Source organism: Pogona vitticeps, chromosome 1 (genome assembly GCF_051106095.1).
Source record: "Pogona vitticeps strain Pit_001003342236 chromosome 1, PviZW2.1, whole genome shotgun sequence".
NCBI classification, from domain to species: domain Eukaryota; kingdom Metazoa; phylum Chordata; class Lepidosauria; order Squamata; family Agamidae; genus Pogona; species Pogona vitticeps.
Window position 1 is genome coordinate 291,255,000 of NC_135783.1, and position 17,152 is coordinate 291,272,151.

The following is a 17,152-nucleotide window of genomic DNA, read 5'->3' on the forward strand; positions in this document are numbered from 1 at the left end:
GAACACAGCATTGTTCATCATTTTTGAGAGGATGTGACATATGGACTATATGGGTCATCCTACCTTCTGTCATAATTTTCCTCAGTCCATGAGTGTTTCTCCAGCTCACCTGCCCATTGGAACTAGACTATAGCTTATTATTTCCAGCGGAGCCATGCTTAACATCATTCCTGAGGACATTGCCTTTGTAACAATCAGCTTCCTTCAAAATCCACAAGAGAGAAGTTATGCAAGAAATCTCATTCCTATGGTACATGGAAGAGACAAATTCAATTGAAAGCCAAGTGTTTCCCTTTCTCCACAGTAATGTGAGGAATTAAACATCAGCAGCAGCTCTGCTCCTCAGCAGAAATATACAGTGGTGCCTCGCATAGCGATGTTAATTCGTTCCAAAAAAACATCGCTATGCGAAACCATCGCTATGCGAAACACCATTTCCCATAGGAATGCATTGGAAACCGGTTAATCCGTTCCAATTGGAATGGATTGCCATCGTTACGCGAAAAAACCCATAGGAAACATCACTAAGCGAAACAATGTATCCTCCATTGGAATGTATTGAAGCTGACTCAATACATTTCAAGGGCTTTGCGAAGTCAATTTTTGCAATTTTAAATGTGTCATACAAGGGGCAAAAATGGGTTTAAATGCTTGGAATAGTTTCTGCACCTTCTAAAACGGGTGCAAATGTAATTTGGCTTAGATGTGACTTTTCGTTAATTTATGGTGATTTTTTTTCTCCCCAATAGGAAACAATGGGGCTGTCAAAATTTGGGCTCCATGGATTTCTATGGGGGAGGGAAAAATTCAACCAAAATTAACTAAGAGTCACAACCAAGCCAAGTTTAAGTCTGCACAGGTTTTACAACCTGCACTGACCACCCCAAGCATTTAGAACTTATAACAAATTAAAAAAAGACTCAGAACAAAGTCAAATCAGGATAACAAAGGGTTTATTAAGTGCACATTAAACATCATAAACTTTATAGCATAAGACAACTTTTTAGACTCAGAAATCGAGGTGATTGAACATCTGCATAACTCTTTCAGCAGAGAAACTCTTCTTGCAGTGAAGAAGCATAACATTTCACAACAAACTTTTTTGAAACTGCATCAGGACAGAAACCCTTCTTGCAGTGAAGAAGCATAAGATTTCACAACAAACTTTTTTGAAAGTGCATCAGTACTGTACACTACAGAAACCCTTCTTGCAGTGAAGAAGCATAACATTTCACAACAAACTTTTTTGAAACTGCATCAGGACAGAAACCCTTCTTGCAGTGAAGAAGCATAAGATTTCACAACAAACTTTTTTGAAAGTGCATCAGTACTGTACACTACAGAAACCCTTCTTGCAGTGAAGAAGCATAACATTTCACAACAAACTTTTTTGAAACTGCATCAGTACTGTACACTACAGAAACCCTTCTTGCAGTGAAGAAGCATAAGATTTCACAACAAACTTTTTTGAAAGTGCATCAGTACTGTACACTACAGAAACCCTTCTTGCAGTGAAGAAGCATAACATTTCACAACAAACTTTTTTGAAAGTGCATCAGTACAGAAACCCTTCTTGCAGTGAAGAAGCATAACATTTCACAACAAACTTTTTTGAAAGTGCATCAGTACTGTACACTACAGAAACCCTTCTTGCAGTGAAGAAGCATAACATTTCACAACAAACTTTTTTGAAACTGCATCAGTACAGAAACCCTTCTTGCAGTGAAGAAGCATAACATTTCACAACAAACTTTTTTGAAAGTGCATCAGTACACTACAGAAAACCTTCTTGCAGTGAAGAAGCAAAAAACTACAGTAAACATTTCAACTTTAACATCAACAATTGAGGTGGAATCATCTAAACCACCCTAACCACCCCAAATCAATGCAGCACTCTTTTAGGGGGTTGATGAGGGGGAGGAAGAAGAAATGCTCCACGTTGAAGCAAACTCAGCAGCACTGGTGGAAGGAGCAGGTTCCTCCTCCTGCATTGGTCTCTTTGTGAGGAACCTGTCCATTGTCAGCTGCCTTTGCCGCCTTTTCAGAATTCCTCGGAAAGGGGACACGATCCTTTCGTCATAGGAATTCGATAAGTTCTGTGCCAGATTCGTGTCCTCGTGATACCACTGTGCTATAGTCTGCACATAATTCCAGCTGGTCAAAAACTTCTTAAGGTCCCTGGTCGACAGCTCTGCATGCTCTTGCTGTTCTTCCTCGTGCTCCTCCCTCGCCTCCGCCTGAAGATCCACCAGCTCCTGTGTGGTCAGCTCCTGGTCATGACCCTCAACCAGCTCTGCAATGTCGTCCTCAGTGACATCGAGGCCCATGTCCCTCCCTAAGTCCACAATGTCCTGCATCACTGTGGACTCAGGTGCAGGTGCTGAAGGACCAGGAGCCACACAGCCTGGCCAGAGCGGGCGCCACGCAGAGTTCAGGTTCCGCTGGGTGATACCGTCCCAGGCCCTGGCGATCATCTTCAGGCAGATGACGATGTCAAACTCATCATGCCAGAAGTCACGGAGGGTGAGGCTGGTGGTATCAGTCACCTCAAAACAGCGCCGGAACAGCTCCATGGTGTAGCGCTTCTTGAAGTTTGCGATCACCTGCTGATCCATGGGCTGGAGTAGTGGGGTGGTGTTTGGAGGGAGAAACATGATCCGGATGAAGGAGAACTCCTCCAACAAGTCATCCTCAAGGCCTGGAGGATGGGCAGGAGTGTTGTCCATTAGGAGCAGGGCCTTCAGAGGCAGGTCACGGTCCAACAGGTACCGCTTCACAGCTGGGCCAAAAGCGTGATTGACCCAGTCCACAAAGAGTACCCGTGTCACCCAAGCCTTGGAGTTTGAACGCCACATCACCTTCAGCCGTGCTTTGTCTACCTTGTGCTTCTTAAAAGCATGTGGATTTTCAGAGTGGTAGACAAGCAATGGCTTGATCTTCAGGTCCCCGCTGGCGTTGGCACAGAAGAGGAGGGTCAGGCGGTCCTTCATCGGCTTGTGGCCAGGCAGCTTGCTCTCCTCTTGGGTGAGGAAGGTCCTTTTGGGCATCCGCTTCCAGAACAGGCCGGTCTCATCACAGTTGAAAACCTGCTCTGGAAGGTAGCCCTCTGTGGTTACGACCTCGAGGAACTCCACAGCAAAGTCCTCTGCAGCAGTGGTGTCTGAGCTCGCTGCCTCTCCGTGTCTAACCACACTGTGGATGCCAGATCTTGCCTTGAATCGTTCAAACCAGCCTCTGCTGGCCTTGAACTCCTCAGGCTCAGCTGATGTTCCGGGCTGCTCTGCCATGAGGTCGGCGTACAAGGACCTGGCCTTTTCACAGATCACAGCCTCGGTGACCGTGTCCCCTCCACGCTGCTTCTCCTCCATCCAGATCACCAGGAGCTTCTCCACCTCCTCCAGGACAGCTGGACGGTTCCTGGCGATCCTTGTGACACCCTTGGCGGCATCCATTGAAAGGATCTTGTCACGCTTGGCCACGATGGTGCCGATGGTCGATGCATTGCGCCCGTACTCCCGGGCGAGGTCCGCAATGCGTCTCCCCTCATCGTATTTACAAATGATCTCCTTCTTCATTACAAGCGTGACCTTCTCCCTGGTCGGCTTGCCAACCTGGGCAGAAGCAGTCTTCTTTGGACCCATGTCCAATGCTGTAGCTACGTTAAATGAAAAAAAAACAATCAGTGATGTACATCTGCCTCACCTTCCCACACCTGGCCAAAACTGCCCTGGACAGGCAAGTGGCAGTTTTGGCACACACACATGCACCACAACCTGGGGGGGGGGGAGAAATAAACCCTTACCTACCTCAGGATCAAACGGATCGTTTGGAAAAGCCTGGAAGGCAAGGCCTGAAGGCACACCTGAAGGCAAGGCCTAAGCAAAGAAAAATTCAGAACAATTAGACTGACCCTTACAACACCCTCCACCACAAACAAAGGAGAAAAAACCCAAAGGAAAAGAAACGTTACCTACCTCAGGATCAAACAGCCACCAAAGGACTCACAACAACACACCACACCACACCACAGCACACCACACCACACCTACAGGAAAAACATTCAAAATTGGAATAAGAAGGCTTTTCAGTTGAGGACCCCAATGCCAGGCTCAGGCAAGCATAACTCCACCAGAAACAGCAGTCCCAGTGTGCCTCCAGCACCCTTGGACCCCAGCACCCCCACCCCATGGGCAGCCAAGCACATAGAAAAAAAGTTGTAAAATGGCTTTTCAGTTGAGGACCCCAATGCCAGGCTCAGGCAAGCATAACTCCACCAGAAACAGCAGTCCCAGTGTGCCTCCAGCACCCTTGGACCCCAGCACCCCCACCCCATGGGCAGCCAAGCACATAGAAAAAAAGTTGTAAAATGGCTTTTCAGTTGAGGATCCCAATGCCAGGCTCAGGCAAGCATAGCTCCACCAGAAACAGCAGTCCCAGTGTGCCTCCAGCACCCTTGGACCCCAGCACCCCCACCCCATGGGCAGCCAGGCACATAGAAAAAAAGTTGTAAAATGGCTTTTCAGTTGAGGACCCCAATGCCAGGCTCAGGCAAGCATAACTCCACCAGAAACAGCAGTCCCAGCACAGAAACCCCCAGCAAAAAAACCCTGCAATTCCCCCAATTAACCCCCCCCATAACCAAAGCCAGAGCCAGCCAGACCCAACATCCCCACATGGCAGAAAGAAAACATTTAAAACAGAAAAATCTCACACAAATGCAGACCCAAAATCCCCCTTGCAAAAAACATGTAGCATTTCAGAAATGCAAGCTTACCTTCTCTTGCTCAAGCACAGGATACACCCCCAAAACACAGTCCAAAGTGACAAATGCCAACCTTGGAAGCGCACATGGGAGAGTGAACCAAGGATGCATGGGCAAGGGGTTTTATACCTTCCCCGCACAGGCACAAAGCATCCTGGGTACTGGCAGTTAGGATTTGAGGAAAACAAGAAATTAGCATTGCAACACAGCCAGTTTTCCCGCTCTTTTTGCAAACATCGCTAAGAAATTAGCATTGCAACACAACCAGTTTTCCCGCTCTTTTTGCAAACATCGCTAAGCGAAACGGGACCATTGACAGCATTCGCTATGTGAAGCATGGCCCCAACCATCGCTATGCGAGTTTCCTCCATAGGAAACATCGCTATGCGAGGCAGTATTTTCCCCGGAAAACCCCATCGCTATGCGAATTCATCGCTAAGCGAGGCATTCGCTATGCGAGGCACCACTGTATCTAGTTGTCATGACTTGGAAAGTTACTTTTTTGGCCAGTGCCCATTGTGGCTGAAGGATTCTGAGTATCGTAGTTGTTCTTGTTGTTTAGTCATTAAGTCATGTCTGACTCTTCATGACCCCATGGACCAGAGCACGCCAGGCCCTCCTGTCTTCCACTGCCTCCCAGAGTTTGGTCAAATTCATGTTGGTAGCTTCGATGACACTGTCCAACCATCTCATCCTCTGTAGTCCTTTATGGTCCAGCTCTCACTTCCATACATCACTACTGGAAAAACCATAGCTTTGACTATGCGGACCTTTCTCAGCAAGGTGATGTCTCTGCTTTTTATGATGCTGTCTAGGTTTGTCATCACTTTCCTCCCCAGAAGCAGGGGTCTTTTAATTTCATGGCTGCTGTCACCATCTGCAGTGATCATGGAGCCCAAGAAAGTAAAATCTGTCACTGCCTTTATCTCTTCCCCATCTATTTGCCAGGAGGTTGATGTGACCAGTGGCCATGATTTTTTTGATGTTGAGCTTCAGACCATTTTTGTGCTCTCATTTTTCACCCTCATTAAGAGGTTCTTTAATTCCTCTTCACTTTCTGCCATCAGAGCAGAGTATCATTTGCATATCTGAGGTTGTTGATATTTCTTCCAGCAATTTTAATTCCAGTTTGGGATTCCTCCAGTCTAGCCTTTCGCATGATGTATTCAGTTGTTTTATATCCAGTTCTAACTTTTGCTTCCTGTCCCACATATAGATTTCTCAGGAGATAGATAAGTTGGTGAGGCACTCCCCTTTCTTTAAGGACTTGCCATAGTTTGCTGTGGTCCACACAGTCAAAGGCTTTTGTGTAGTCAATGAAGCAAATGTAGATGTTTTTCTGGAACTCTCTGGCTTTCTCCATAATCCAGCACATGTTAGCAATATATAATGTTCTATGTTCATCCAATTGTTGTAGAGCATAACAGAATATGCACATGTTCCGTTTGGAAATAACAGGATTTACTTCTACAGAGCTCTTTGTCATTTGACTTCAATATGGTTCTTTTCTCAGAACTGGAAAATGGTATGTGGTCTCTCCAGCATAAGCTGTGCTCCATCATGGTGAAGCAAGAGCAGAATACGGTGCCAGAACTTCCTGAGACCCAGCTGCCACCTAATGTAGTGCCCATGTTGAACCTCAGCCCAGTGCAAAGGTTACCAGTCCCTGAAGAGGTGAGTCCATTGTTGCTGGAATATTGGCAACAGCCCAAAGTTCTAATTTTGATACTATGACTTCTTCAGGCCCCTCATTCTGAATAAAAAAGCCATTAGAAGACATAAAATAAAAGCTAGAACTAATTATGAGCTGTTCTTTAAAGAAAAAGCCCAATGTGAACTTGGTATGGGTGCAATCAGATGATGAGAAAGGATTGTGTCTAATCACACTGGGAAGAGTCATTTTGCTGTGAGCAATGTCCCTTAAAGCGACTCATTCATCCATGGATTAATTGCTCAGCCCAACCCTCAAAAATTATATAGCTCCGCTGCTATGCCAAAAAGGTCCAGATTGAACACAGATCAGGTTGGGCTGGTTCATGATTTTGTGTACATCCTATGGTCACCAGGAAGTAACTCACATCAGACTGTGTCATGGCTAGTTCAGAATGCAAGCTATTTCCCCTTCTGATTGCACCCTAGGTTTCTGGATGGAGTATTTTGTTTAATGATAGGTACAAAGTAATGGTTCTGGAAAGCTCTTCTTAAAATCTGCAAGCCAGATGGGGTTCTTTTAGGCATGGGACTTTCAGATTTTTTTTCACTACAGCACCCAAAATTCACCAGGAATTTCTCAAGCTAGAATTCTGGTAGCTGTAGCCCAAAAATCCAGGTCCTCAGGGGAGTTTCAAATTGCACATTTGTGTCTCTGCCAGTCTCTCTCTGGAGCAACAGCCATTAGCTGGAAAGAAGAAGGAAGTGGATGGGAATGAATAAGCTCCATGGGAGGTACAAGAGGTTATGGGACTGATTGCTTTTAAGAGCCTAACCTGATGAGAAGAGGGACTGCCTCCAGGACTGACAATTCTCCTTTAAAACAAGATCTACCATCCCCTTCCCCTTGTTTCTCCCCATACCTCCAAAAACAGCTTTTACAAAAGTGGACATGAACTTTCAGCCACTTCTGGTTTTGTTTTGGGGGCAACTGTGGCCCATGGTGGATCCCAGGGTGGGAAATTGTCCCTGGACCTCCAGAGCATGTCCACTGCAGGGCAAGAGGTACAACATGGTTATGCAAATGATATGACGTAGGCCTGAGAAAGATGTAGGCTTAATCTTTCTCCCATTGATTCTTTCCTGGTGTTCCCTGTGGAGTGAGAAATTCCCCTGAGCCATATGTACAGTAAGGCATCCTTCTTCCAAACTATTATGCTTAAGCCATGTTGATCTATAATTCCCATAATCACCAGCCAGTTGGTATTGTTTGAGCCTGATGGGAGTTGCAGTGCCATTATGAAAGTATATATTAAAATCTAAAGTGGGTTGTCTTCCTCTCACTCATGGCAGGGAAAAGAAACAGCATGGAACAAGCCAGCAACTCAAACCAGAGATGCACACAAACTTCCTTTGCTTATTCAGCTTGATCTCACTGTGTCCACAAATGCAGACCCATGTGGTGTGTTTACAATCTGGGGCAGTGTAAAATATCAGTGTTTCGTGTGATGGCCCTTTGTGGGATAGGGGCTTGAGTAAGAGCGGATCACATTGGTGCAGCTGGGAACCAAGGGATCGTCATGTTAATTCTCCACCTCATGTGATCAGGAACAGCTGCTGTATGGTACTATAGAAAGTCCAGTGAACAGAAGCTGTGTGAACAAAACCAGCTTGAATTAGACCAAAAGAAGGCTTCCCATTTGAATCTGGAGGAAATATTGTGGGTCTTTTCAGGGACTGGAGGGGAGAGGAGGCAATGGCAAAGATGACGTCCACTGTAGAAATGCCATTTGTCCAGTACACCCTTGCAGCAAACCTGCATGATCATCACTCTCCCTTGGCAACTCTTGTTTTGGACTAAAGCTGTTGGCAGTTTTTGCTTGCTTTCGAGCTCTAGTCCTCTGGCATGCGACAGTATGAGAAAAATGTGGAACAGGAAAGATGGGAGATAATTGCCTGAGCACAAAAAGGACAGGGAATGGAAAGCTAGAAAGGTAGTGGCTGCCATCACAAGACGCATTGTTGCTCATAATAAGATGTACAGTGGTGCCTCGCTTAACGAGTGCACCGTTTAACGATGAATCCTCATAGCGACGTGGTTTTTTGCGATCGCTAATGCGATCGCATTGCCATGTTTTAGATAGGGAAAACATCGCATTGCTATGTTTTACAAACAGCTGATCGGCGGTTCCAAAATGTCTGCCGGGTCAACATAATGGCCGCCCGCAGCATTTTCACGCCCTGCCCTCACTTACCGGGCGGCGAAAATGGCGGCCAGATGGAGGATTCCCCGCATAGCGGTGAGTTTTTCCCCAATAGGAACGCATTAAACGGAGTTTAATGCGTTCCTATGGGTTCCCCCCCCCCGAATAGCGACAAATCCGGATAGCGACGTTAATCCTGGAACGGATTACATCGCTATGCGGGGCATCACTGTATTCAAAGTCCATGCCAATTGGAGTCAAGTAAGGCACCAGTTAACCAAGATCTTTTGCACCCTAAATGCACTTGGACAAGACCACTCACAGGGCACAATGTGTGAGTGCTCACAAACATGACTGAAGAGGTGGCAGATGCTCCAAGCAGGGGAGGCAGCAGTCAAGGAAGGGACAGATGCAAGCACGCACCCTACTGATAGGGTGACCACTTCTACATTTCCAAAAAGAGAGACATAGATATATGCATAGTCTTCATATTTTGGTTCAGATGCAAATTTAGAAATATGTAGTGAATAGGCTATATGACTCATCACTGTGGAGAAGGCTGTTACCAGATGGTACTCTGCTAGCCAGGTATTAGTTGTTGATTGGCAATTTCAGGGGCCCTGCTCACCTTTCTTGCAGTCCTTATTTTCAAACCAGACCTCAGTGAGAGAGGCTGCCTTCTGATAGAAGATGTCTCTATGAAGTTGGATTTCTATGTACATCTCTGTTCATTCCCTCCTTCATATTCAAAGGAAATACAGACAGTACAACAACATTAGCCAAGTGAAACACTATACTGTACTTGAGTGTATACTCAAGGAAGCTATGATCCTTGGGCACTGGGAACTTTTATGAAGAAGGAAGTTTTAATTTGTCTATGTGAAGTGTGTATCAGCATTAATCAGATCTCCAAAGGAGGCCAGGAAGTCACAGCAGAAAAAGTAACATCTTGCTACCTTAAAGCATTTGGTTTTCTTCAAATTGCCAAGTTATCCTTGTGAGGGAAAGTAGCAATAGCAGTGGACTGGTTCTTCCATATCACTTGATTGCCCAAATATTCTTGTCAGTGCTGTTAATTTCTTTATCTGAATTGTCTTAAACTGTGTCTGAAGGCCTGCATGACACACAGAGAAGAGTATCTGTGTCTAACCTGCAGAACTGTGTGGCTAAATGAATGTTTTTGACACTCGGCACACTGCCTGATAGCAGAAAGGCAGGGAACAAATGTAATATGTAACAATAATGTGTCTTCTATTCCAGTCTATCACTCATAAATGAGGGGCTTTCATAGAGATGAGAAACCTAAATCCACTGCCTTCTGTGTCTATTAGTGGCACAGCATTTCACTAATATAAAAACAGTTTAGTTCTAGCTAGGACAGGAGAACACGACAAAAATTCACACCACATGTGTAGAGTCATCGTGTCTAGAGATGAACTTGTGCATACTTATTTTCTGGCATAAAATCACCAAAGTTCCAATTGTGAATGATGCAAGCCTGTTCAAGAACATAGTCAGCCTGCAGGGGAGGAGAGGGCAAAGTCATGTGAGAATTGCCTTTGAAAACTGAATTACTGTATATCTGTATTTTGGGCAGACTCCCGAAGAAATGACACCCCAGCCTGTAATTAAAGCTGAACCCAGAGAGGTGAACCAGTTTCTAAATGTGCCCACAGGTAAGACAACAGTTTCAACTAGTTTCCTCTGGCTCCCTCACCCCGTACCACCGTCCTCAGCCTCCTCATTATCAAAGAACTGTCTACTGCAGAATCTCCTGCCATTCCATTTGTCTAAGAATCCAAAGCAACAACATGTACTTCTCAAACAGGTTACTGATGGGTAGTGGGGATTGTGAGGATGGCTATTTGTTAGCTGTGGATCTGCGGGATTATCTTCTAACCTTTTAAATACTACACAGTAGGATCACAGCATCTGCGGGGATTAGTTCCAAGCCCCTCCCCCACAGATGCTGGGAAATGCTGACACTATACATTGCATGGTCTTGGGCCACCTCTTGTGGCCAGTTCTGGTAAACACTCCCTAGAAAAACATGTAAATAAGTATTTCTGGGGTTTCTGGATAAGTGAATTAGCGGATACTAATCCAAAGGATGGGGAGACCTATTATACTTCTATGCAGTCCAGGAAGCTAATAATCAGATCAAGTCAAAAGTAATATTTACATTACTGTATGTAGTAAGGGACGTGGTGGCACTGTGGGCTGAACCACAGAAGCCTGTGCTGCAAGGTCAGAAGACCAACAGTCGTAAGATTGAATCCACGTGACGGAGTGAGCTCCCGTCGCTTTGTCCCAGCTCCTTGCCAACCTAGCAGTTCAAAAGCATGCAAATGCGAGTAGATAAAGAGGTACCACCTCGGTGGGAAGGTAAAACGGCATTCCCTAGTCACGCTGGCCACATGATAATGGAAACTGTCTTCGGACAAGCGCTGGCTCTACGGCTCTATAGTCGGACACGACTGGATTGAAAATGTCAAGGGGAACCTTTACCTTTTTAAGTAGTATTACAGTAAAGTTACTGCTACTTACTAGCATTACCAGGTCTGCATTTCAAAAAATGCAGCAGCTGTATAGATATTTTTGGCTTTTATGTATTATTATTTATTTAAAATACTTATACCATACCTTTCTCCTGAAGATGGCCCAGGACAGCTTACAGCATTATAAACAAACAAAATAGCAACTGGAAGGGGAGGAACAGAAAGAAAGCAAACAACAGAACAAAACAAAAAACATCAGCCCAACTCAGTGACTGAGAAAAAGCCTACCCGAAGAGAAAAATCTTTGACTGCTCACAGAAAGGCAGCAAAGAGGGGGCCAGTCTGACCTTGCATGCAAGGGAGTCCCACAGCTCAGAAGCAGCAACCGAGAAGGTCCTCTCTTGTGTCCTCACCAAACATACCCATGAGGATTGTAGGAACAAAAGAGAAGCTTCCCCTGATGATTTTAAAACCCAGCCAGACTCATAAAGGGAAATGCAGTGACTTGGATTCAAGTCATTCAGGGCTTTGTAAGTCAGAACTTTTGTCTGTTTGTACTAGTTTCTTGATAACTTGAACCTTTGGTCTCTCCTGCTTTAGATGATTTGGTGCAGATGCCACCTACTCCTCCCAGCAGCCACGGCAGTGACAGTGATGGGTCTCAGAGTCCAAGGTCCCTGCCTCCCTCCAGTCCAGCCCGCCCTACTGCTCGCTCTTCCACAGCAATCTCTTCTTCTCCTCTCCTCACAGCGCCACATGTAAGCATTTGACAATAATAACAGTAAGGCACCTCCTTGCTAAGAGCACTAAAGTCTATGTAGCTCTTTACATCTTGAATCAGCTGAAATACTAGAATTTCTTTTGCAGTTCTCAATATTGACACAATCACAGTTTGCTGCAGCTTAAGCACGGTGATATTAAACACAGTCAGAGCCAGTTCCAGAACCCAGATTTATTTATAGCAGATGCTCCAACCTGGTGCCCCCCAAGTAGGTTGCATTGCAGCTTCAGTCACCTTAGCTAATGTGGCCATTCTAGATCGACGACTAGACATTATGAGGTAATTTTTGCCTTAGCCGAATTTCTGCCCAGTTATTAAGGCTTCTGTCTGTTACACTAGCATAAAAATGCTGGGGGAAATGGTATTTTAGGCAGTTACTGCTATGATGAATAGTAACTTCATCTCTTGGATTTATTGACTGAAATCAAGTAGGACAACTGGAGAAGGTCCATTGAGTATGTGGGAATTTGGTGAGCTATGTAAGCTCCATTAATTAAATTGGCTTACTTTAGTTATAACTTACTACTAGATTTCAGCCACTGTCCAAACTACTGTTGACATTCTCTCTCGACCCCTCTACCCACAGCCTCATCCTGCTAACCAAAGGTAAGACTATCCACATTTCCTATCAGGGTGAAACCCATTCTATGATAGTTTACATTTCTGATGTAGTGGGTTGTGGTCCTTGAAAGCTTGCACTAGAAAAAAAATCTGCTAATCTTTAATGGCAGTGGTTCCCAGCCTTGGGTAACTGGGAATTGCAGTCTGAGAACATCTGGGTTATCTGAGATTGGGAACCTCTGTTTTAAGGCACCATAGGACTGTGATTTGTCTTTAGTGGAGAGGCACAAAATTCCCAAGAAATTTGCATGTGCAAATAATGCTATACAGATGAACGCACTGATCTGATTTTCTCCCTTCCTGTGTTCTGATAGTTGCAATGAAAAAACTTCATCAGGAGGATTTCTTAGCAGAAAGAAGTTTGTTGCTGTTGATGCATATTCTACAAAGTTTGATTATTTCTCCTTTTTTTATACCTACAGAAATTACAAGGGACTTCAGGACCCCTACTCCTAACTGAAGAGGAGAAACGAACCCTAGTTGCTGAAGGCTATCCCATCCCAACCAAGCTGCCTCTTACCAAAGCAGAGGAGAAAGCACTGAAGAGAGTTAGGCGGAAAATTAAGAACAAGGTCTGTGACCCCAATGCATAGGACAGCCTTCTCCAAACCTGGTGCTTTCCCTATGGGTCAAGACTACCCTACCAGCATTCTGATTGATGGGAGTGGGGCACATGGGTGGAGTGGGGATTGTGTGTGTGTGTGTGTCAGGAAGAGAAACAGAAGCAATCTGCTCTTTCAAAATGGTGTGTTGTTTTTATTAGCTCAGTTTCTCCCCTTTTCAGAAAACTCAAAGGCAAAGGATGAAGGCTGGCAGCTGTTCTCCCCCTGTCCCCACCTTTAAAGGTGAAAATAGGGTTGCTTGAGGTGTGGATTCCTTGTGGATGTAAAGATTGCACCACAGGTAATACAGGATCACTACTCGACCTTAAGCAACCCTATGTAGCCTGCACCAGCCCACTCCAAATGATCCGTGTAACCAAGCGTTCAGTATATATATGGGCCAATCTGAATGATTGATCGTACCCAGAAAGAATCCACTTACTGAAGAACAACCTTCAGAACACGGCCAAAGAGCCCGAAAAACCCACAGCAACCAATCCACTTACTGTTTAAAACTTGGTTTCCATTCTGATCATGACATTAGCTTGGTTTGTCAACACATAAGAGATTGAATGCTGGCCCATCTTCACAAACCATCATGTTATGATGATGTTGTGAGAACTTAAATGATGGTGTCTCTTAGTGTACCTTGCACAAACATTTAAAAACAAGTTGGCCGTTCTTAGATATTCTAATACAAATGCTTAGGAACTCGGGGACATTTCTGTTAAAGGAAGGAGGATGGCTCAAGCTGAAGAACTTTACTATGGGTTGACAATCCAGTTTAATACATAATTTAGGAAGCTGCCTTATATTGCATCAGAGTATTGGCCACCCCAGCTATCCGTGCGACTCTGCTAGTTGTGCTACTAAGTATAATTTTAGAACTGGAGATGTCAGGAACTAATTTGCATAGCTCCCTGTATGTAAAGAATGTACACAGTCACACTGACATGTGCGGTTTACATATCAAAAGAGATGAGCTGGAGCAAACCACAGGCCTGTCTAGTCCAGCATTGCATTTTGCATAGCCACCAGCCAGTGAAGAGCCTAGGCAGCAGAACACAAGTGCAACGCTGTTAACTGGTATTCAGAGTCATTCTACCTTCAATATTGGAGGTAACATATAGTAACCATTACTAATAGCTTTCTCTAAGAAAAGGGGGATGCAGTTTGCAGTCTCCTATATTTAGACTGACCTTAGAATGACCATGGAGGCTTCACATTACTATTAATATTTACATTCCTTTAGATTTCTGCACAAGAGAGTCGGAGGAAGAAGAAAGAATATGTAGAGTGTCTGGAGAAAAAGTAAGTCAGTTCTGCTCCCTGAGCAGCCACACTAAGTCAATTTTGCATTTGAAAAGTTACCAGTTTCTTTTGCCTTTGAACAGGGGAGATCACTAGATCTGTGTGACAACAAACCTCTTCCACAATTCACACATCACTTTTGTCTCATAGCCAACATGGGTTTCTGTTCCTTTTTGGCTCATTGCACTTCAGACTGATTATTTATTTACCTACTTTTTAAATTCAATTTGATTTATATTGTATTTTTCTTATAGTTTGGGGGTGAGAAAATGTGGAAATTGGCAATTCCTTTAAAATAAATTATTTGATTGATTGATTGATTGATTGATTGATTGATTGATTGATTGATTGATTGATTGAGTGATTGAGTGAGTGAGTGAGTGAGTGAGTGAGTGAGTAACCCAGTTAATGGGTGAATTATTTTAAAAGTTTTGCCTCACCCCCTCCCACTTCAGTTTCACACTCTGGGGAGTGTGCTTTCCCATATTGCTGGGCAATTTGAAAAACAGCCCTCAGCCCATCAAAGATGCCCCTTGTTGTAGCAGCTCGGAGTAATATTATATAGAAGAATATAACAAAAGCTCCAAATGAGATTGTTAAAGTGGTTAAAACTGAATTCTGAAGTTTTAAAACACAAAGACAGTTATGTTTACATATGAAAATAAAAACCATAGATGAAATCTTGTTGCTTAGGAAATCTCTAAGCAATGGAACTTACAGAATTGGATAAATGGATTTGCTCACCAAATCCCCATGGATTCAATAGGCCTACTCTAGACTAAGCAACAGGATTTCAGTCAGTGTTTCAAAATACATTGTTTGAAATCCATGAGGCCTGCCAACTTTCCTTTGCTTTTCTGCCTCCTTCCTCCCTGCCCCCCTTTGTCTTCTGTCACAACTGAGCCATAAAATTTATTGGGGGTCCCTGGTCAATCAGCCAGCCTGATCTCTACTTTCCAGGTTTCTCATGGAAGGGGAGATTTATGGTTGCCTTGAGCATGTGGGTAAAGTAGAGTAGAAATGTAAAATAGCCATGATACCAATATAGATGTAGCATGGAACATACATGATATATGGACGGACGGATGGACGGACAGATGGACAGATGGATGGATCCATCAATGAGTGGGTTGGTGGGTGGTGTTGAGAATTTTGGTTAAATATGTATTCTCAGGACATATGCAGAGAGTGTAACACTTTCTCAGTGTTACACTGTAACACTGAGAGAGTAAAATACCAACTTAGTCTATTAACATATATACAGAGAGAATAGACATTCATCTGGCAGCATAACATGACATGGTACAATTTTTATTGTTTAGTCATTAAATTGTGTCCGACTCTTCATGACCCCATGGAGCAGAGCACAACAGGCCCCACTGCCTCCCGGAGTTTGATCAAATTCACACTGTCCAACCATCTTGTCCTCTGTCATCCCCTTCTCCTCTTGCCTTCACACTTTCACAACATCAGGGTCTTTTCCAGGGAGTGCTGTGTGCTTATAACTTAAAAGCAGCCATGTACCCAATGTAAATGAAACATAAATCTGACAAAGGAGATGCTGTGCTTTCCACAGCCTGTTCAAAACCTGCTGAGCTTAACAGAGTGGTTTCCCAAACCTTGCACATTGTTTAGTAAACATGGAGTTGTTACAGGACAGAAATCACTTAGATATCCCTTCTATGAATGGAATTTATTGACAAGTAAAGTGACTGTCCATATGTCACTATCAAATACACTGTTCTTCATGAATGTCTTGTGGTCTGACTGACCCTCATCTTGGAGGGAGTGCATCAGTGAAGCGAGCCTGAAGCTTTGATTATCCATGCAGCTCACAAGCTGACTTTGGGCCAGGTGTAATCTTTTTAGCATAGCCTGCTCCACAGGTCTGTGGTGAGAAGTAAATTCATCCAGAATTGTAAACAGCTTTGTGCACTGAAAATGCTGTATAAGAGATATGATCAGGAAATCTGAGTTACTCTATTTGTATTCTGCAAGTGGGCATCGTGCAAGACCCAGAAACCTACACCTTGACATTGACAGTGATACTGAATTTGTTTGCTTGCTTTGTTATTGTGTTTTAATATGACTTTATGAATGGTCTTGGAAAAACTTAACAGCTTCTGGACTGCAAAGGACAGAGAAATTGTTTCTTTTTTTTTTCCTGCCAAAAATTGTGCCACAGAAAATGCTATTTAAATTTTTCAAGAAGGTTCTGCCAAAGTAAACTGTTACATTGTATCTCTTTAAGAAGCTATCCTGAGAACTCAGGATGAGTGGACTGTGTGGGTAGTCTGGAAACAATGTTTTCATTTTGCAAAAGACGTTTGTAGGGGTGCTTGGCCTATATATGTAATCCACCGGGTGCTGAGTAGTCCTGGGTCTACATGGACCTTTACCCCAGGAGTACTCTCACTTAAATTACACTTTTTAAAATGCTCTCTCTCTCTTCCTCTCTTTCTTTTCCAATCCAAACCTAATGCCCTGGGTTTTTTCAGTGAGTTACAGTATTATTAATTCTGCATTGCACTATAGGGCGGTATATATCTTTAACTAAACCAACCGACCAATCAATCAATCAATCAATCAATCAATCAATCAATCAATCAATCAATCTGGGGTTTACTGTTGTTCAGATCAATACAATACAGCAGATCTCTCCAACCTGGTGCCCTGCAAAAATTTTGGACTACCATGCTCATAGCTACTGCTGAATGAGGATG

At 43.9% G+C, this 17,152-nt stretch overlaps 1 protein-coding gene across 1 annotated transcript in view; it reads left to right on the forward strand.

Moving 5' to 3' along the window:
- CREB3L1 (cAMP responsive element binding protein 3 like 1) overlaps positions 1-17,152 on the forward strand; it is a 111,490-nt gene that overhangs the window by 77,202 nt on the left and 17,136 nt on the right. Inside the window, exons 3-7 of the mRNA XM_020798655.3 lie at positions 6,276-6,436; positions 10,214-10,292; positions 11,715-11,872; positions 12,939-13,088; positions 14,371-14,429. Of these exons, the coding sequence (XP_020654314.1) occupies positions 6,276-6,436; positions 10,214-10,292; positions 11,715-11,872; positions 12,939-13,088; positions 14,371-14,429 (607 nt within the window). The remainder of the gene's footprint in view (positions 1-6,275; positions 6,437-10,213; positions 10,293-11,714; positions 11,873-12,938; positions 13,089-14,370; positions 14,430-17,152) is intronic.